The sequence below is a fragment of the Varanus komodoensis genome, unplaced genomic scaffold (assembly GCF_004798865.1).
Source record: "Varanus komodoensis strain SLA01 unplaced genomic scaffold, ASM479886v1 scaffold15, whole genome shotgun sequence".
In the NCBI taxonomy this organism is placed as follows: domain Eukaryota; kingdom Metazoa; phylum Chordata; class Lepidosauria; order Squamata; family Varanidae; genus Varanus; species Varanus komodoensis.
In genome coordinates this window covers 4,553,063-4,575,439 of record NW_025335440.1, presented here as the reverse complement: position 1 = coordinate 4,575,439, position 22,377 = coordinate 4,553,063, and the positions used below count along the sequence as shown (strand labels likewise).

The following is a 22,377-nucleotide window of genomic DNA, read 5'->3' as shown; positions in this document are numbered from 1 at the left end:
GGATCAGTCTATGCAGGAGCCAACATCGTACAAGCTTGGCCTCTTGGGAAACAGGAATGGGCGGGTCTGCCTCTCCTGCCTGGGTGAGTCCCTCAAAATCCCAAGCCATGTGTGAACTGTTTTCACAAAGATTCTTCTGCTCTTGCTCTCAGGTGGAAGGAAAGGGTGTTGCCAGGAGGCCAGGCTGATCTCAGGGCCTCCTTCAGGTCTCCTGTAGGATAGCAGGTGCTCCACTGCTCCCACACCTGTATGAGGCGATACAGAAAGTAATCCCAGGCTCATTTGGGGGGAAGTGGCACATTTCCCCACCACTCCTGCCCTGGGGATTTTTCACCAGATGTTCTTGATAAGGGTTTGTGATTCCTTTTAATTAATCACAGCTGTTCTCATCTGTGCTTGGCATTATGACTGCTACATTGGGGGGGGAGGAAAACATGGGAAATGCTCCTTTTAAAACAGGTGATGGGCTCTGTCTTGGACAGCAGGGCTCTCTTTCTCGTTGGACACATTATGTATACTTTTTAAAAGGAGGGGCTTTGTTTCATACACAAACTCGAGCTAAGCTTGCCATCTATAGAAGTTCGGTGTTCTTATCCCTCTGAGACATCTACTCTGAAGGAAATTATTATTCTTATTATTATTATTATAGCATTTCTATATGAAATGAATCAACCCCAACCCAGGGCGAATACTGCTAAACGCAGCTAGAGGCTTCTCCTGCTGAGCTGGATGAAATGGTCCCCCTTGCCTCCAGTCCAGGCACATCATCAAGATCAGCCCAGTTTTGAGCGGTGCTGACAACCAGTGAGGATTAGCACATATGCACAAATGGTGATGCACACTTGTGCTGATGCACATTAGCACTAATGTAAAGTAGTAAAAATCCAGTGCAAAACTGAAAAGGCAGTCTGCAAGCTCAAACAATCTGCATGACTCAGAAAAAGCCACTCCACCGTGGAATCCATAGGTCAGATCCATAGAAATCCGAACTCATTTGGATCTAACAGGGATTTTGCCAACACCCCTTGCCGGCATCCACTCTTTCCGAACAGAGGAATGGGCATGTTGCCAGAGGACAGCCCATTCCATTCCTTCCTCCCCACCCGGCTCCATTCAGGACTGAGGTCAGAGGCAACTGGATTTCTCACAGTGTTCCATGTGGGTTTCCGGATGCAACCCCCTAGCACTGTTCAAAGCCATGGAATGGGACGGTTAAAAGGGAACCCAAGGCAGGCATCAGCAGTGGACCCTACTGGAACCCACCAGCTGCCCAGGAGGCGACCCACTGCCGAGTCTGCTGCTGCCACCTCTTCCTCTGTTTTGGGGCTGGAAGTGCCCATTTTGATAGAGAGGAAAGCTGCACCACCACCACCACCCCCAGGCAGCCAGCTGTGTGGTACTTATCCTTTTCAGCTGCAGCAGTTACTATACTGGGGCAAGCCATTACAAAGAGAAAAGATGCAGCTTGCAGCCATACACACAGACCCCATTTCCCCGCTACCACACCTCCACTCTCAGGCCACTGACTGCCAGGTGCTTCATTTGCTCAAAGAAGAAATGGTAGAAATGATAGGAACCTACTTCAATAGTCAAATGTGGACCATTTTTGCCTCTGATCAGAGATGTCTAAAATAGTACGCATCAGTGGCAAGCTACTGGCACACTTAAGATGCTCTGAGACGCATGATCCCCAGTGCTAAGACTCAGTGGCTTTGTGTAATTACACTGTCTTTCTTCCTTTTCTGCAGAAAGCACAGAAGAAATGATGTGAGAACATGGATTGGTACACACAGTAAAAGTCTGTGAATGAGGCAGGGCAATAGCACGATAAAAATCACATTGGGAAGCTCCTTACACTAGAGACAGAGAGTTCTGAGCACATTCACAGGGAGGGAACTCTGCATCCTGTATCTGATGCAACTGCCGGCAGAGGTTGGTGCTGATGTGCTGCTGCTCTCTAGTGCCGAAAGTGGAGAACATCTCTGTGACTCTGCGAGGCAACTACTATCATCTGTCGCAGTTCTCATGAAGTGGCAGGTGTGAGGAGGCCTTCCTCGTAGCTGTCTCAAGCACACTGACCTGTCTGCTGAAGGACTCCAGCACATCTGGCTCATATCACCTGCATGAGGGTTTTGGCATATCTTCTGTGGCACTCATTGAGTTCATGTGCAGGATGGGCCGGTTCTGTCAGGCTTTGCCGTTCCCCTGCCAAAACTAAGTATTGCACCCAGCACGTACTATCTCCTGGGACTTCCCATTATGGGGAAAGATCACCTGTAACAGGCAGGCTAATTTTCTAGGAGGCTTTTCAGTCACTATTGATCCTCTCCAGGAGAGGATGCAGAAAGTTCCCAGGGTATTCCTGGGTTCCCTAGAAGAGTTTAGAAAGCTACCGATCTACAGAGTCCATTTTCTTTCAGGAGAAAGGGCGCGCCTGAGAGGCATGGGATGCCTGTGTGTGGGAACATCATTAGGTGTACAAAGCAAAGGAGGTGCTGTGGTCGCTCAGGTTCCATTGGGCTAGAAGGATGTGCCAATCCCCATCCATGATCACCGCTCATTGAGCAGAACTGTCTGTATATGACAAGAGCTTGCTCAGTACTCAGGTGACTGTTTGATTTAGGCTCTTGGAATGCACCACTGAGGATGGTAATCATGCAGATAGACATGTTGAGAGAGAAGAAAAGGTAATATAATACAAGCCAGTGAGGCGAGTTCACTGTGTGGGATGGTGTATGAAGGCCAAGGAAAACCTCAATAGGTTCTCCATATTCACAGGGAACTGAAGCTCTGAGTAGCCGTGGGGGTTCAGAGAGGGGAGGAAAGAGAAAGCTTGGCTGTGGACGCCTGGGGTGCAGCACCAGAGCTGGGAAGTGAGAGTGTTGCTAGAACCACCAGGAACAGCTTAAAGAGTTACCGAAGCTGAGGCAACGCTTAGGGTTATGGGACACGCAGCCTCTTCCCACTGAATGCCATGATAGAGGAACAAACACACAGGTGTCTCAACTCCATGACAGGTACAAACTTCAAAGCAAAGTGCACGCATAAGTCAATAGCTCTGGGGATCAACAGCCTGACTAAGAGGAATGAAAGATGTCCTCGGGGAAGTTTCCAGCTATTTGACTGAGTTAAAACAAGGTGGTGTAAGTATTACAAAATCTGTTCATTCTAGAACATTTACAGAATGTTACCAGGCGGTAAAAGAACATCACAGGCTGATGATTCTTTAACCATCTGAACTATTATGGAATGAGAGCACTTCCAGATTCGTCAATGTTTCTGCCAAGGTTCTGCATTAACCAATTCACATGTACACTCACTGGCTGTATATTATTTTTTATTATTATTACATTTTTATACTGCCTATAGCCAAAGCTCTCTAGGCAGTTGACAGCAATAGACTCATACACTCAAGTCACCCATCCCACTTCTGCCCAGGCCTGACCCTGCTTAGCTTCCAAGATTAGGGAGGATCAGGCACTTCAGGCATATCTGGGGTGATGACTCAGTAGGCATTCTCTGGGGGCAACCCCATTTAGTGTGATCAAGCAATGAAACATATCACTGGGGGCTGGCCACTTGCTACCATCACAGGCTCTGTCTCTGCCCAGCAGCCTTGAAACCATTTGTAAACTTCTTCAGAACAAAATGACCTCTTTAGGAGCTAGGCTGATGGCGACCTTACAGACAGCAGTGAAACTGCATGTGCAACCGATGGTGGACTCTCTCTGTAACAAACGCAATCTGAGCCTTCACGTTGGATATGTACGCTGAATCCGCACCCTTCTGCATGCAAACCAGAGGTTCTTTTTAATCTATGCCTTTCCTGAACCACAGTGGAAACACAGGGATGGGAAAGTATACTCTGCCTCCACTTCTTTCAAAATGGCTTCTGCAAGCTTGAGAACTAGAAACTTTTTTTAATGGTTCAGCTTTTGGCTTCTTTTCTGGGGTTGCACTGCTGGTATAATTCCTGCAGCTGCTCCTTGCTAGCTGTCAAGTTGCAGAATCAGCATTCCTTATCTCTTTCCCTGTGACTACTAGATGCGAGCTTTTGCATCTGCAGTATTCTGGAAGAACTGCAATGTTAGTCTGCCACAGCAGGGAAAAAAGCATCTTTCAACTCCTAAAAAAATAACAGATGACTGTTATGGTCCGTGGCAATTCTGTAATAAAGGAAGTTTAAAAGAGGGACCAGACTAAGGAAGGATTGAAAGCCCGTGTGGTGAGAGTGCTGGACTGGGCCTGGGGTTCTAGTCCCCACTTGCGGGGTGACACTCGGATGAGAGTCTGTGACTGGCCCAAGCTACCTCTCAAGGTAGTTCTAAGGATACAGTGGAGAAGATCATGTACTTTTGGTTCCTTGTGAGAGGAAAAAAGGTAAGATACAGATGCAACGTAATAATAAAAAGATTAATGAGTTAACACTCATGGAAGGGTTGAATTCTCTCTCCAGGCCCCTTGAACCAGAGTTATTGAGGTGGGGGTCACATTACCCGCCCCTTGAGATCAGCAAAGATGCCCTTCTCGGGGAACCCTCTGTGAATGGATTAGGAGGGTGAGTACCCGGAGGAGGGCCTTCTCTGCGGTGGCGCCCCACCTATGGAATGCACTCCCCAGAGAGGTCCTCCTGGCGCCGTCGTTATTTGTTTTTCGGCGCCAGGCTAAGACCTTTTTATTTAAAACTTATTTTAATTGTTAATTTATTATGTAGGGTTTGTTTGTTTTTTAATTTTTAAACCGAGATGCTCCAGGTTTTAATATTTTTATTGTATAATTTTTATATGCTTTTGTTTGTTTTTGTTGTGAGCCACCCCGAGGCTTTGTTGCAATGGGGGCGGCATAGAAATGTTTTAAATAAATAAATAAATAAATAAATAAATAAAATTACATGTGATTCACTATGTATGTTAACTAGCTTAAATAATGCAAAAGGCTTATCAGAAATAGAGTTTCACCAACAACTGCTTTGCAAATGCCCATGGTTACATATGGAATGGTTGCTGTGGGTACTTCTGCATTCCTTTCCTCTGACTTGTTTACTCTCAGCCACCCACCAGACCCCAAGGATGCATATGTAGCTGCAGCTCAGGATAGCGTTTCCTACATGTAAGGAAGCGGGCTGAAGCCCACAAGCCATTCATCGATTCACTAGTATTTAAAACAAGCCATAAGACTCTGCTGTTTTCTAACCTCAGCTCAAATGCATGCTTCAGGCGAGGGCAGGCAGAGACACCAGTCTGTTAAATTTCAATTTTCCCTTTCAACTCTAGGCCATTTATTAAAACGTGTGCACATACCCAGAGTCCAAGGATTCACTAAGGACCCCCCTTTCAATGCAGCATGAGCTTTATCAAGGCTCCAGTACAGGGCAGTGACAAATTGAGCTTCCCTCTGGTTTGTCAGAGGCAGATTAATACATTGGACTAAATGGTTAGGAGGCCAAACATTCTGCAACCAGTGGAGGAAGAGATGAGGCAGCTGCCCCTCACAGGAGCTGGAGTGCAGTGCACTCCTTCAGCAAGATGACGACAACGACGACGATGATGATAGATTTCATTACCCAAGCTGCTGCCTGCATCTTAAGAAGACTTTAAAAAATGAAATCATTAAATGATCACTATTTGCTTTCCTCAGTTTTTCAAAGTACAGTACAAAGCTGTACATAACCATGAACAAGATCACGCATGTCAGCCCACCAGACTGAACCTATTCAGGTCTACCAAGGAACTTAGTAAAGCACCTTAGTTGCTGTCTTTCTGGAGTGTAAAAATAAGGAGCATAGGTCCGAGCAGACCCCAATGCATGGCTGTTTTTGGCATCTTAAACCTCACACAGGTCCCTAAACATCAGCTCCAGACTTCTGCCTGAGGTTTACAGTGGTCATGTCTCAGGATTTAGCCCAAAGACTCAGGATCGGGGGTCCACTGGTTGAGAGCCTTTGACAAGCAAATAAGCCCTTGCTTGGGATGCTGAGTGCATTGAGGCTGCCAAAAGGGGGACAGCTATGAGCAGCCAACACCCCTGCAGTGCTGATCCAGATTGCTGGAGGGTGGCAATCCCACTCTGTGTTCACTTGGCCCACAGTTCACCACACAGTAGCACCACCTGCCATGCCAAAGAAGTTGTCCACCCCAACCTAGGCTACTGTTTGCTGCAGAATCATTTCAAAATATCCTTGCTTTAAAAAAAAAACTGCACATAATTCTGAAAGAGAATGTATTGCAATAATTCCTCCCTCCCTGTTCCTCAAATGTCTGATTTTTCTAATGTGAGGGGGGTGGTGCTTTTCATTTTTCTGGATCTTTACCCTTTCTGATTCCACCACTTGGAGCACCTGCCTGGATCCTGCTTCAGTATCAACTTTTTTGGCTTGTAAGAGCTGGCAGCTCCATGACTTCATTGAGTCCATCCTGAATTACACTTGGAAGGGCCAATGCCCTCCCAGATCCATCTCAACCCAGAGGCCACTTCTAAGGTCACATCGACACTGGGACCATTTCAAGAGCATCCAAAAGATGTCATCAGCCCTGCGGCACACTAAGTGCTTCCACTCACACAAAGGCAAGTCCAACGGCTTGTCCCTTCCCCCGACATTCACAAGCTGTGGAACACCCAAGTACCCATGAGGGTCAAAGTATCACTGCATAACTTTAAACTTGGGAAGGTTTTAAAACTAGCGCCTCAAGCTTCTTGGGGCTCCTCCCAGCACCAGCAGGGTCTTTTCATGCAGGATGCTGCACTGTCATGGGGCCAACACCCAAAGCTGGGTCCTTTGCTGAGAGGACCAAATGCTTTCTCCCCACAAGCCAAGTCCTGCTTTTTTATGCTGGGAGAGGCCACTGGGAAAGGCATTGTGGCTGAGGGATGGGGTGATGACTGGCATCACCCAGCCCAAGGAAAGCCTGATGGGGAGCAGTTTGGCTCCTCGCCCAAATATAGTTTTGCACCCAACTTTAAATGGAGACTTCAGAGGAATCCCTGCTCCTTGCCCATAATGCTGAGCAAGGGGTGGGTTCTCTGCAAAGTCTTTCTGGTGGAAAAGTGGAAAATAGAGGAGTAAGTTGGAGGGCCTTTGCAATGGCAGTCCCCATGGCCCAGGGAGCATATTGCCAAATAAATGGTTAGCTTTTGAAGGTGTGTCATATTTTTTAAACTGCTCTGTTAGCTCACATTGGCATTTTTTCTCCTCTGCTCATCAGCATCTTGGAGGGGTTCTGTAGCAGGTGCTGCTGCACCTCCTGCTGCTCACTCACATGTCAAACATCTCCTGGTGGGGCCTGTATGTGGAGGGATAGAGGAAAGCTGGTGGCGGCACAGAGGAGCACCTGTTGGTGCTAGAAGTGCCGGGGGTGGGGAGAGCACGTGCCGAAAGGGCGGGTGGGCAAAGGAGCCGACCGCAGCGACGAGCAGCAGCTGTCCAGCACCAAGATGACAAAATGCAACCTGGATTTTTTCCTGCTAGTTGCTCATTTATCATCCGTCTCTATTTTATATAGAGCAAAACACCCAGCAACAAAAATCAGTGTCTAGTTTGTCAGTTAAGACACAAGATAGCTGTAAGCTAATTTTATATACACAATCATTGTTGTGCTTTGTGATTTGGCTTTTGATTTTAAAGAAAGCCCAAAGGACACGAAAAGGCTACTGACTTCCACACCTGCTGGCTGCTGTAGTAGAACCTACTTAAATACATATTTCATGGCTCCAAGGATGTATGCCAGCCAACCCTCACTGATGATATTTAAAGTAATGAGACCATTTCTAACAAATAAAGCAAATATTGTGACAGACTCGTTTTCTCTTTTTCCCCCAGAGACACATGTAGTGTCCTCCCTCAGCCCAGGGCACAATTCACATCCTTTAGCCCCATGGTCAGGACCGGAGGGAAAGGGGGCAGATGAAAGGTCCAGGACAGAAGTGTGCAAATAGCTCCCCCAAAACACAGAGCTTCTTCTAGGCTTGTCCACTCAAAAGTCATTTTTCACACTTTGAAAAATACAGATCATTTTTAGCCTGGGTCCATCTGGTTTCTTAAATAGCCTGTCTCTTTGATAAATAACATAAATTAAATTAGACAAGACAAACAAATAGGTTTTTTGCTTCCCCCCTTCCCCTTTCTCCACATCTACCCCTCTCTGTCTCTCAGGAAAGCAAACAAAAGCAAATATAATTCAGCAAGTGCCTCCAGCCCCCAAAGACCCATTGCAGCAGCAGAGGGAAATGTGGAAAGAGGTAGAAGAGTGATGATTAGGTACGTGTTTGCAATTTTAACCTTTAACACAGACTATCGAATGATGCTGGCCTTCTATGCCTTTTAAGCTCCTTTTAATTTGCTCTCCTGTGGACTAGTGCTGCTAACAAGGCCGGGAGGTTAACCACTTTTCTACTAGTCAACGCAAAGAGCTTCAGACCAGTACTCAACAGCTCCAGCAGCATCTCTCTTGCCCTGGATACAAATAGCTAACCTGAAGCACACCAGGAGTGTGGTGCAGTGGTTAGTGTATGATGCGGCTGTGATGCCCGGACTATGAAACTCTTGCTCTCAGCTCCTCCAGCACGCAAGAGAGTATGGTGTACCCCTGGACTTGGGAGACCCAGTGTCTTTGGGCCAACCTAAACTACCTCACAGGATAGTTGTGAAGATATAGTGGAGAGGAAGAGGAGCATAGGTGCTGCTCTGAGGTTCTGGGGTGGGGGAAGAGGTAGGATGTGAATACAACAAGCATAAAGATGACAATGACCTTACAAAAGCTCAGGGCCTGAGTTCCCATGTTTACAGCAGGCCCCATAAAGAGCTGCAGCACTATCCTGAGGTTGGCAGACATTTCTTTTCCCCCAGAGACACATGTAGTATCCTCCCTCTTCCCAGGGCACAATTCACATCCTTTAGCCCCATGGCCAGGACCGGAGGGAAAGGGAGGGATGAAAGGTCCAGGACGGAGGAGTGCAAATAGCATTGAAAGCCTAAGTAGCTTTCAGTGGGCTGAGAGGGGGGATTAGGTAAATCAGCAGAGCAAAAGAGGCCTGTCAAAGGCTATTGGCCATGGCAGCTAAATGAAGCCTCCATGTACAAAGGGGACTGTACCTGTGAATATTAGGACAAGGGGGAGAAGACTTCCACCGCAGACTTCCACTCCCTGCTTGCAGGCTTCCAGAACGCAGTAAGCCAGTTGCTGCTGGAAACACATTACTGGTCTCAAAGGACTTCTCGGGTGACCCAGGCAAGCTGCTCTTCTGGCCAAATCACCAAAGTCTCAAAGGTGTAGGAACACTTTGGAATAGCATTGGGTGTTTGCTTGGAAAATGCTGGATGTTCAAATCCTTCTTCCTTGCTCTTTCATCCACCTCTGCTCATCCTATTACAGGTGCACAAAAAGCTCTACCTTCATCCGAACGTTTGGCAAGTTTCATCCCCTCATATGAAGGGGAGCTGCTAGTTCTTCAAATTTCATCCAGTTTCATCGAAACAGAAATTCACTGCTGTCCAATTACGGTGAATTTAAGATTCAGAAAACTGGGCAGTGTCTTAAAGGGAAAATAAGGTTGCTTACCTGTAACCAACGTTCTTTGAGTGGTCACCTGTGCATTCACACGTAAGGTCTCTGTGCCTGCACAGGACCCGTTGTTCAATAGAGATTCCCTAACTAGGTGCTTTTGGAGGGAGCGCCATCCCTTCTCCAAATGCTATGTAAAGATGGGGTTCCCATCATTTTCTCCAGTTCTTGTGAGAACATCGCCTGGGCCTTAGAGCTAGAGCATGGATGTTAAGAAAAGTGATATTCCTATGCAACACCAGTGAGGGGCCACCAAGGACCACATGAAGAAAGCTAGTTATAGGTAAGCAACTTCACTTTCTTCACGGTCTCTGTGCATATATGGGTGTTCAATGAGCTTATCTTGGAATGAAGGTGGGCGGGTTTCATCATTGTAGAACTGCTGACAAGATCACCCATCCAAAGGAACAGTCTTTTCTCACTCGTACATTGAGTCATGCCGGACAAATGTGGGTGGGTTAGACGAGGTCACTGCTTTGAATAGGTCTTCCACCAGGCCTGCATGTATTGCCTTCGAAGTTGCCATTGTTCTGGTCTAGTGCGCCTTTGTTTGTTGGGGAAGTTCAAGTCTGGTTAGTTGGTATGCCAGTTTGATGGTCTCCACTATCCAGTGGGCCAGTCTCTGAGGTGTTATTGGTTTTCTTTTCCAGGGTTCCATGTAAGAAACAAACAGTGCTTTCATTTTGCAGATTCATTCAGTGCAAGAGCGGAAGAAGGCTAGGGCTCAGCTGACATCCAGCAAGCATAGTGTGGTTTCTATCGGACTGGATGGTGCCAGGAAGAAAGCTGGTAAGATAATATCTGGGTTCAGATGGAAGGAAGCTACTTTTCTGGGGAGAAAGGAGTGGTCCGGATGGAACACTGCTTGTCCTTGTGGAAAGTTAGGAATGGAGGGTCAGTTCTGAGGGCACAAAGTTCAGTTATCCTGCATGCTGATGTAATGGCCACAAGGAAGACTACCTTCCAGGACACCAGGCAAATGTCTGCCATAGCCAATGGTTCAAATGGCAGCTTTGTTAAAGCCTCCATTCTGGCACGATTGAGCGAGATCTAGTGGTGATATGTTCTCTAGTCCATGTAAGAACCTTCTGGTGAGAGACCATATATTCCATGATTGTCCAATAGAAGGTGGATATAGCCACCAAGTACATCCTGATTGACAATGTCCTTAGCATGAAGGGTATATAAGAAGGAGAAAATCTGATGGATGGAGGATGCACTAGAGTTAATCCTTGCTGGTTTGCAAAGTGGTCAAATTGTTGCCACTTAGCTTCATACAAACACCTAGTATTGGGTTTAAGTGCCATGTAAATGATCTGTGGTATCTTGGGCTGTATAGGTGTTTCTGGTTCTACCCAACAATCCTCCAGGCTGTCAGTCGCAACATCTCTGTGTCAGGGTGGAAGGCTTGTCCTCCATCTGGAGATATTATGTCCATCTGGAAAGGGAGTTTCCTATAGTTCTGGTTGGACGGGAAGAGGAGGTCCATGAACCAAAGCTGCCATGGTCACCATGGTGTCACTAGGAGAAAGTCCATGTGGGCTCTCCGGACTTTGGTCACTGCTTCATTGAGTGGAAATGCTGGGAACATATAGAGTTCCATTCCACCTTTGCAGGAACTCATCACTGGGAGATTGCTTGCTTGTCCCTGTCCTAGAGCAGTAGCAGTTGCACACAGCATTGGCTGGAGTTGCAAAGAGATCTATGGATGGAGTTCCCCATGTCATAAATAGCTGTTTTGGGATCATGGGTTGAAGTTCCCACTTGTGTTTTGGATCCATCTTTCTGCTCAATTCGTTGGCTACTTCATTGTAGAATCCTGGTAGATGAACTGCTACGAGGCTTATATTGTGTTTTATACACCAGTCCCAAATCTGTTTGGTTAGAGCAAGTTCCACTGTTTAAACTGTGGTATTATTGGAGATAATATTGGAGATTTGGATATGGTGGTTGTAGAGCAATTGTTGGAAGGATAAAAGCAGCCTCCATACTGCAAGGAACTCCAGATTGAAATGCCTGGTGGCCTCTTGATTATCCCACAGTCCATATGCTTCCTTCCTGACACAGTGGGCTCCCCATCCCCATGGGGAAGCATCCATAGCTAGAGTAGGATGCAGTATCTTTTGATCGAAAGGGACACCAGCCAAAAGTTTTCACACTGTAGTCCACCACGTGAGACTGGACCAAATGAAATGAGGAAGCATGATAAGAGTGTCAAACCAGACTGCGAAGCACGCTCCACTCAGAATGATTATACTAGATGACAACGTGGTTGGTGGCTGTGGTGGGGTTGGCAATGCAGCCAGCATCAGTCCCACTGCAGGCGCTTTGGAACAGACTAGTGATTTGTCTGGTGTGGGGAAATGGCAACAAACCTTCTTAGATTTTTCAACAGGCTTGTTTCCCACCATTTTTGACCTTCCCTCAGTCACCATTCTGGGGGCATGTTTAGGCCTCTTCGGGGGCTGTTTTTCAGTGGCCTTCGAAGCAGATTCCTCATGCTCAGCTGCTGGAGACCCAGCAGCTGCTTATGAAAGACGAGCAGCACGCGAAGTGGACCGAGTGGACATGATCATACACATTGCCTGCGGGGCTCTAGTTCACATTTTGTGCTGTAGCCGTCCTGCCGTATTTTTCCTCACCGGTTTTGTCATAGCCTGGCAGTGAGGACAACTGTCTCCCCCATGATCTTCACCCAGGCATAGAAGTCAGAGCGAATGTCCATCCATTGAAGCAATTTTAGTGCCACAGCAAATGCATTTTCTGAAGGCTGCCATGAATGCAATCAGTAAGTGAAATAAGGTGAATAGACGGGGGGAGGGGTGGAGTGAGAGTTAGAGGTAGGTAACAATAGGCAAGTTCTGAGGTAAAGCAGAGAAACTTTTAAATATATATATATATGATGGGATTTAGAATAGGAATAGAAATATTCTGAAATGGGAAGATATTGAAGTAGAATTGAGGGGAAAAGAGTTTTAAGTCATGAGGAGAGCTAGGGAGTAAGTGAATCCAGAGTATCCCAGGCAGCAGTTGAAAATGAGCTGGAGAAAATGGTGGGATTATGGCATTCAGGGAAGGGGGTGGGGCTCCCACCAAAAACCCAAGCTAGAGAATCTCTAACAGGCCCAGAGCCCGTATGTGGGATGCACGGAGACCATGAAGGGGAACTGCCAAAGAAGAATCCAAACCAAATCTTGTTTAAAGTTCATGCCAGTCTAACCCTAAGCAGTCCTCCACAATAAAGAAAATCTGGCTACTCTGGAAAGCATTTTGGCAGGGCTACGTCACCCATTAATGTAAATCTTAGATGAGTTTCATATTAATCAAATATAGCATAGACCAGAATAGTGACTGGTATGTCACACACCAGTACCCCTTGATTGCATACCTTTTTCCATTGAAGCTCTATGGCGTAGAAAAAGCTGCAGCCTTTCTTTGGCTACAAGTAAAGACAGGAGAAAACCATGTCTTACCTGTGAATTCCTCCTCCTACATGCAGCAGGAGATACTGGAATCTGGAGTGCCCTTTCCATAATTCTAGTTGAGGCTGATTTATCTTACTGCATGTGAGGAAATACGCTTCATTTTCAAACAAGAGGTGTCATAGTACAAGCTTGTGTGGAGAACGCTGCCATCTGCCCTAGAAGGAAGCCCTGAGGTTGAACAGGCACAGGCTGCGGCGATCCTGAGAGGGGATTCTCTATATGTTCAGAGCTACTGCAAAATAAAATGCAGTGGTGTTTGTTTTTTCTCTGTGGCCAGAGGAGGATGGGGGTTTGCAAGACCAGTAACAGCAAGAGATCACCCTTGTAAAGTAGGATGCACCAAGAGCTTTCTAACTTTCTTTTGAACCAAGGAAAATAGTTGTAAGGCTTTGAACACACAGGTCTGGGCAACTGCTTGGAAATGTTCAGTAACCGATGTTTTCTGTTAATAAAACAGACAACTGTTCTTTTTTTAATGGTTTACATCATCTACTTTAATTCTCATTCCCCGGACCTGACCAAATAGCTTTTGTTTTTGAAGTACTCCCTCCAGTGGCTCAAAAGATAATGGAGTGGGGAGAAATAGGCAGGAACTCCTTTGAGTGTGGGAAATTGTATATGTACTGTTAGCTTTTGTTCTAATGGTGCTATTATGCACTTGTTTTTACCTGAACTATCATCAAGCACCTTGGGGCCTGGATAGACCAGTTCAAGAAATCATCCCATTCAGTAATATATAAAAACTAGAATAAAATAAAATAAAAGCAAACTTTATAGGGTACCTGAACAAATGTGCTTCCAAGATTGGTACAGATTAGACAAAACAAAACCTAAGTTACTGAAGTATTAGAATGCCATCTTCAAATCACTGAAAGAAGCATCTCAGGAGAATGAAATGAGAACCTGATGATGGCGACACCTCTCATTCTTCAACTCCTTTCTCAAAATCCACTTGTAGTGTGAAGATTCTGACTTAACCATTTAGTTCTTATCCTTAACTAAAACATATGTGTGAATGCATTTGTTCCTGTCTATCCTCTATTACCTTTATACTCCAACTATTAAGAATTTAAATTTTAAGTCCCAGGGCACAATGAGGAGCTCAGGTTTTTGTTGTTGTTCAGATATAGTAAGGTGCCATAAAATTAAATCTCAGTCACCAGCAGAGGGTCAAAGTTACTTTTACCCCTACCAGTAACATTTTGCAAAACTCAGCAATAGGGCAAGACTGAGGCTACATCTGATCTGTATCTGGATATAAAAATGCCTGGGACCTCCATTTATCCTGCCTTGGAGTGCAGGTGGAATCTAAAATCCTGAGACTTTCTGTAAGGACGGGATAGAAAAGCTTTAAATAAATTAAACAGTAAAATAAAAATATATAAAGTTATATTTATATGCACAAGTTCTTAGCAGAAAGTCAAGTTCAAAGAAGAAACAGCGCTCACTATCTTGACAGACACATCTATAAGCACAATCCAAAGAATGTGGATTCCACAAACTATATTGTTTTCCTTTGGACATAATCTATTCCAGCTTCTACAAAAAATTAATAAAAACTGTTTATTATGAAAGCCTACTTACAGAGTACATTCTTTATTTACTTATGTACACAATACACACACATGTGCATGTACAGCCTCACAGAATAAATTTACAATCTAGGATTACTGTCTTGAGACCTTGCAAGAATAAATTTAGAGCAGGTTAAGAACAGGGCAGGATGTTGCTACAAATGTCTTCAGTGTAACACTTTTAAAATATAGCCAGAAGCATATCACATAATTCCATTCACCTTCCATATTTCAAATACTGCCCTCAAAATAGAATGCAAACGTAAGCAAGATCCTTTTTCTCCAAACCTCTATTGTTCATTTTAAAAGCTTCAAAGTGTTCAAATAAACTTGAGGAGGACTGAAAGGGACAGATGCAATTGCTAGAAAAGAACCACTTCATCCCCCCATTTTCTTTCTTGACAAAAATGTATTTGCTTGTTTTAAAAATAAAAAAGAATACCTGAGCATGAAAAGGTGTGGGAAAGAATGGAAGGAAAAGCACACCACCTGTTCTGCAATACAAAATTGTGCTTAGAAAAGTTAAAACAACACCTTGATTTAAAAATAAGCCAGAATATCAAGGCAGCTTCCACAGCTGGCGTAAGAAGAAACATCCAGCCCTCGCAGTGGTTAAAAATAAAAATAAAACAGCATGGAATCACAGGCCTTTGTCTGTCCTCTTCAACCCAAAGCCTTTCTCAGGAGTCCAACATAGACTGATGGAGCACACCATTGTAAGGAAAGGCTGCTTCAACTAATGCTCAAGCTAGAGCTGCATGCGATAGGCAAAGTGTACCCACTCCTCTGTTCTTATATTTGCACTCAAGGATTCAGGTGAAGGTATAAACTCCTGGCATACAATATTTCAAGTGGTCATTTTCCATTTGGCACTGGATAGCCCCAGACAAGAGACACACATGTTAGTTCCTTGCTTTTTGATGTCGGTATATGGAAAGAAGCCAGATCAAGAACAGGCATGGCAGTATCTGATACAACCCACTGGCATCTTATCTCTCCAAGTACTGGAATATACTCCGAGTTTCCTGAGTTGAAGTGCCATCAAGCCGTGGTCGTTTGGGAGAAGGTACGGCAGCAGTAATGGGAGCTCTTTTCTTGACCTAGAAGATGGCAAGAGCCATTAGCCAACATCATACTACATGTTTCTAGCCCATGAGAATTTTGCTGATCGTCTGCTCAGATATACCGCCCCCCCCATCGTGTGACACTGCCAAGAGCCAGAATGCTCTCCCTTCGCAAAAGCACCCCTGCCTAGGTTACACAGAGACTACTTTTCTGTGCCACAGGCAGCCATCTCTCCGCATTGGCATTGCACAACTCAAACTTGGTGCAATAGAAAAGGTATTTTACCCACAAACTACAGGAAAGTAACAAGCCTTTTAGATTATGAGAAAGTGATGTGCCAAACTGGCTTGAGCAATCTACATCACTGGGACTGGACCTCAAGCAAACAACACACCCACAGTCAGGGAGCATCTTCATAATGTGCAAAAATGGCTGGGTAGTTGCTGACAGGTAGGGGAAAAGAATTGCCTTAGTGAATTGGCAAAAAGATCCGGGGGAGCCATCATAACAGGTGTACGGAGAAACCTACAAGTGAGGTAATCACCACCAATTGCTTGTCCCCTGCAACTGATCATTATAAGCAGGATCTGACACCAAACCTATCTTAATGTTTTCATAGTGATAATGCTGTACACTGGGTTATTTCAGTTCCTCATTTTAGTTTCTTCTCCAGCTCTTTCTTCCTCTTCACACTCCTGACTATGTAACTAGCCTGTCCCATTTTTCCAGTTCCCAAATAGCATGCAGGAGCCCCGCTACAGTTAACCCACCCCTAGGCATCCCTCATGCAGGCCATCTCCAAACAGGCTTGCCGCAGCCATGTTACAGAAGGACAGAAAGAGCAGTCTCATGGTCACCCTAGGCCAGAGTCAACTATTCAGACTGAAAGCAATCCTCAGGGCTTAATGTGAAATTAATATTTAAATATAGCCTGAATAAATGACTGAACTCAAATGAATCAAATCTCTACCTGGGGTCCGGACATCTCTTTCTTCTCTTCATTTTTAATGGGTGAGAGAGTTTGGAAGACAAAATTTCTTGAATTCCTGGGAGCATTTGGGTTGAGGTCTGACATGGCTGCCAGTTTCTGCAGGACTGCCTTGGGCCTGTTCAGTAGCGATCCATTTCTCAGCTGTAAAAAGGAAGAGAGAAGGGAATCCAGTGGCATAATGTTCAGCAACATGAATGAGCATGCTGAACATTCTTTAGGCCTTCATAACAGCAGCCAGTCAAGCTGGGAAAATACATCAGGAATAGCAACTGCAAACCACTCAATATCTCAGTTTCTAAGTCTGAGGAATATGCATGTGTGAGCTGTAGTGGAGACATGTCAGGGTAACATAGAGCTGCCTTTTAACACAGATTGCAACAACTGGCCCATCTAGTCCAGCACTCTCAATTCTTCCTGGCAGCAACTTTTTGTAGGCTCCTCCTTTGAATTCTATAAGCAGGGAAGGCAGGGTTGAGCTGGAGAGCTCTATGCAAACCTACACTCCCGCACTTGTTCGAAGACAATGTGGTAATCCACACTAGCCCTTGTTGTGAGATTTGACCTCCATGACTCAAATGATGAGGCCCAGCACAACTTTTCCAAATACTCTATATAGTTGCACCTTCCATCTTTAGGCTTAATACTATAAAGCTACTAACCTGTGGGTTGCTAGCAGGCTGGAAAGTTTCAAATGGATTTCTGGGTAGAGATTTAGTTTCCTGGTCAAGTATTGAGGGGGTTGCTAAGACAACAAAAGAAAGAGAAAGATCAGAAAGACTTGGAGGGGGATGCAAAAACATTGCAGCATTTATTATGGGTTATCTGGCAATTCCCCTCCTCCTACAGCTTGTACTATGCGGAGACAGCAAGGTCTTAAAATGACTGTCACTAACAGGACCAGCCAAAGTAGAACTTGATAAATCAGACTTTGGGAGCAAGCACCAATTTGAATTCGTTTATAAGTTATATACTGCAAGGCACTCATAGCCTATTTGTTCTGAGCAAAAGTAAAAATAAAAATATCACCAGGGTTCAAAACATTTTAAATTCATCACTGCAGGTTTGATGACAGATTGGAGATACATCAGCTCTGTATTTTAACCCATCATTACCCCACCCTAACAGAACATTCTACTAGCACCCATTACGTTCCAGAAATAAAAGATGTACCTTTCTTCTGTAGAGACTTAACAGTGACTTTCTTTGCCAGTTTCATGAACTGACTGTCTTCATCAACATCTTCTTCATCCCCCTTTTCCGACTGTGAATAAGCAGAACTTCCATTAGTTCAGGCAGGTCACATTTACTACTCGATGTCATGCTTTTTAAAATAATATATTCGATTAGGGACATTCCATTTAGTATGCAGCAGCAAACCCACATTGGCTGCACAGTGTACAGCATTCTGCAAAGTACTGCAGCCAATCCTTCTCTGACAAATGATATGCATTTCAGAGTATGCATTTCACACACTAGATGGCCATGCCATCTGGAGACAATGAAAATGGGAAAGGCTAAACTGGTTACCTGTTCCCGGAGCCACTGCTCCCGTTCAAACCGTTCCTTCCTCCACTTGGCTTCCGTCTCATCAAGATGATCTTCATTCTCACCCTCATTGTCAGCATCTTTGTGAAAAAGATCCAGCTGAGAAGCATCATCTAAGAGCAAAGACAGAAAGAATAATGAGTTCCCACCACTGCAGTCAGAAATGCTCCATTTAAAGCAAAACTCTTAATGACAGAAAAACAGCATGACATGGGCAGAACCCATGAGCATCTGGACCAGTGTGCAAACTGCATATGAGCAGTGGAATTGTGATGGGAGCAGGAGGGAAGAGACAGTAGGTCTGTTGTAATAATTCTGGCGAGCCCTACATACAGTTCACAAGCAGCAGAGCTACACATGTAAAAGGAAGAAGGTCCATAAACCCAAGTCAACTACCTTTAGGCAAATCAAAGGCCATTTGGCCTAGCATTCTGCCAAATATCCCCCTACACAAAGTTACATCAGTATAATATATTATACCATTTCATTCCCTGATACTCATTCCCAATAAATTTGCAAGGAGAGCACCAAAAGATGAACACCTTTAACATCACAGTGGCTCATCTTACATGCTAGATTTCTGTTTTTAGTCCCGTTTAATTAGTGACCAAAACAGTGGTTCCACAGGCTTTGATCAGCAACTTTGTTTCCTTCCCAGTTAAAGCAAGGTCATCCGCTAATCCTGCAGCTTGCTTAGGAACCACCCTCCTAAGCATGGGAATTAGACACAAATACTCTCAAGATGTTAGAGAGAAAAGCCCACCCCACACACACACACAGGACTGTCCAATTTATGACCCACTAAGCCAAAAACTGACAGACAAGCTTGGTGGCCCAAGAAGCCTGGGCTGGGAGAGACCCTGTGGCATTCCCAATGTTGCTGGACTCCAATTTCCATTAGCTTTACCTAGCACAGCTAATGGTCAGGGATGATGGGAGATGAGTCCAACATGAACTCTGCTCGAAAACTTTATCAAACCTCCTTAAGCGTATTACCAAGCTGCACCAAAGTTATACATGGCCAATGGACAGCATTCAGACTGGTGGGTCATCAGCGACTAGGCCTGCTCTATCACACCAGTGTGATACCTATGTTCTTCCATCTGAACCTCCTCATTCGCCCAGGGCCATCACTGTGCAGGTCTCCGTCGGCAAGGTATCTCTCCTGATACAAGCGCAGCTGCCGCTTGTCATCATCCAGCATCACCTTCCTAAAGAGAAACCATGTAAGGAAAGGGAGCTTAAACGGATCATCATTCAGCAGTGAGGGGCACTTCCAAGAAAGCACAGCTGCAACCGTTAAGTGCACATGGTACTGGATCTGTAGCCACTGACCTGTGTATTTTGTTGACTTGATCTTGGAGCTCCACATCAGTAGGGAGGACCTCATCAAGAATTTCTTCTTCATACTCATCAAGTTCCTCGCCATCATACTCATCCTCACTTCCCACATCACTTCCTGATAGCTCAGCCTCCTCTTCCATGAATTCCTGCAGCTTGCTGAGATTCACAGGAATGGGGTGGGGGGAAGGGTTACAGGTTGAATTCTAATGAAGTTGAGGAGCTACTGCTCACTATAGCAAACTAAGGATTCATCCTGCCCAGAAATGCCAGCAAGTGGCTGGCAGGAAAACTCACAGCTAGTGCTCCAGAGTACAAGCAGAGACTGTCTTTCTGCTGGAGCCTCGCCTGGGGCCTCCTACAGGAACAGCACATGATTAAATCACTGAACTACACTGTTGCGGAGGAGGGAAAGTCTTCCACAGATATGCCACAATATGGGGAATCCTGTGCACAAAGGTACCCAACTATATCTCCACATATTGAGGATTTTATGCCAATATTATGCCAAACATGCAAATGAATTCACAAACATCATAAGCTATGATCCTTTGGTTGAAACACCAACTCTCACAGCATAAATTTTAATAGAATTCCCAAGATGGCTTCTGGAAATACTTTTTCTGCCACCAGCATCCAAGCTGACCCTTTCTGTCTTGTTTTAGTTAGCTCCAGTTACTGAATTAACACAGCTTAGAGCTCAATAGCAGGCTCTTTGCCAGTAAATGCGACCATGATTTACATACAGTTTCCTCTTCCGTCCTTCTCTTTGTCTTAGCACTTCTTCTTCATCGTCAACTTCCAATTCATCTTCACTCTCTTCTTCCTCAAGCTCATTCTCTTCCTCCTCCTCCTCTTTGCTCTCTTTATCCTGACAATTTGTTAAATTTTGAATTCAGAAATTCCCACAGTATCTTATTGTACCCTTTATTTCTCTTCAGTGTGCTTTTAGTTAAGTAAAATTTTCTGCAAATAGAAAATGCCTTACTGGACACAACTAGGGAAAGAGTAAAAAGAGCACTGCTAATATAATGTTCTTATACCAGAGATGAGGAATCTGATAAGTTTCAAGAGGAGACTGGGCTCTCATTCTCTCATGGAGGAGAGCCAGGCTGCCAGTGACTACCTGTCCTGATGGCTACAGTGCCTTGTAAAAGTATTCATCCCCCACCAACTCTGACATTTCCACATTTTGTTGTGTTACAACCTGGAACAGAGATGGATTTAACTGGCATTGCTATCACTTGATTTACACAAACTACTCAGCACTGTGAAGGCACCTGCTGATTGTATAAGTATTCACAACCCTGGGTCGATACCTGACAGCAGCACTGTTGGCAGCAATTACAGCAATTGTCCTGCTGGCAAGTCAACCTCCACCCCAGTCCCAGATCCCTTGCAGATTGAAACAGGTTTTTCTTTCAAATTGCCCTGTAATGGGCAACTATCGGTCTAAGATTCCACTTTGGGACAAGGCATCAGAGTGTGTGGGAGCCTCCCAACTCCAGGGATTCCCGGATGAAACCAAATATCTAGATACATTTCGGTCTGTTTTCAGACATGGTTATGGGACCGAAACAGCTTCGGTTACCTTGGTGAATGACCTATGCCAGGAACTAGACACGGGGAGCGTGCATGTTGTTTCTGCTCATGTTGTCTCAGTGGTTTTTGATACCTGTGACCAAGGTATCCTTCTTGGCTGTCTTGCTGGACGGGAACTGGAGGAAGTGTCTTATAGCGGCTCCATTATTTCTTGGAGGGACAGATTCAGAAGGTGGCCCTGGGGAATGCCTGTTCAACTCCGCGGCCACTGACCTATAGAGTTCTCTCAGGGTTCTGCACTGGTATTTGTGCTATGTAACATATACATGAAACTACTGGAGAAGTTGTCCAGAGTTTGGGGGTTTGGTGTCACAAGTATCCAACTATATTTCTCCTTTCTATCTTGCACCAGTCCCAGAGAGGTCCGCCTGGCGCCGTCGTTATTTGTTTTTCGGCGCCAGGCTAAGACCTTTTTATTTAAGCAACATTTTAAATGCTAAATACAATTGAATTTTATCTGGACAGGGCGGCTTATTTTATAATGTGAGTTTTAATTAAGATTATTTTATATGGATTTTAACTTGTTTTATCTATGTTGTAAGCCGCCCCGAGGCTTCGGCGAATGGGGCGGCATAAAAATGTTTTAATAAATAATAAATAAATAAATAAATCAGTGTCTTTCGGCCACAGTGGACTAGATGAGGGCAAACAAACTGAAGCCAGACAAGACAGAGGTGTTCCTGGTCTGTCAGGAAGTGGACCAGGGAATGGTGATTCAGCTTGTGCTAGATGCAGTTACACTCCCCTGGGGCCACGTGTCTGCAGCGTGGGTGTACTTCTGGATTCAATACTGAGTCTGAATGCCTGGGTGCCTTTGCAGTTAAAGCTAGTGTGCCAGCAGCACCTGTTCCTTGAGCTGTCATTGCTCGTGGTGACAAATGTGCTCTATGTGGGGCTCCCTCAGGAACATCATCTGTTTCAGGGAGCTGCTGCCAAACTGCTGACTGGGGCTGGCTCCAGGGAGCGTACAACTCCCCTGCTGAAAGAGCTTCATCGGCTCCCAATCTGTTTCAAAGCGCTGGTGATGGTGACCTAAAGACCTCTACAACTTGGGTCCAGGCTATCCCTTGGTCCCACCACCCTCACAGGCATGCTTGATGGAACACGGAAAAGGCCTTCTTGGTGGCTGCTAGGAATACCCTTCCTAAGGAGACCAGGTTGGTACCTTCCTTGCTATGGCTCTGTAAACAGACTTTTTCTTCCAGCAGGCATTTGGG

The 22,377-nt window shown here is 45.1% G+C and overlaps 1 protein-coding gene across 1 annotated transcript in view; it reads right to left on the bottom strand.

Moving 5' to 3' along the window:
- Positions 1 to 14,457: 14,457 nt before the first annotated feature.
- Positions 14,458 to 22,377, bottom strand: part of CLSPN (claspin) — a 39,429-nt gene continuing 31,509 nt past the window's right edge. Inside the window, exons 18-25 of the mRNA XM_044425309.1 lie at positions 20,305 to 20,429; positions 19,553 to 19,717; positions 19,307 to 19,428; positions 18,200 to 18,330; positions 17,843 to 17,933; positions 17,332 to 17,414; positions 16,652 to 16,813; positions 14,458 to 15,716 (exon numbers count right to left, since the gene is read on the bottom strand). Coding sequence (XP_044281244.1) covers positions 15,606 to 15,716; positions 16,652 to 16,813; positions 17,332 to 17,414; positions 17,843 to 17,933; positions 18,200 to 18,330; positions 19,307 to 19,428; positions 19,553 to 19,717; positions 20,305 to 20,429 — 990 coding nt within the window. The 3' untranslated portion in view covers positions 14,458 to 15,605. The remainder of the gene's footprint in view (positions 15,717 to 16,651; positions 16,814 to 17,331; positions 17,415 to 17,842; positions 17,934 to 18,199; positions 18,331 to 19,306; positions 19,429 to 19,552; positions 19,718 to 20,304; positions 20,430 to 22,377) is intronic.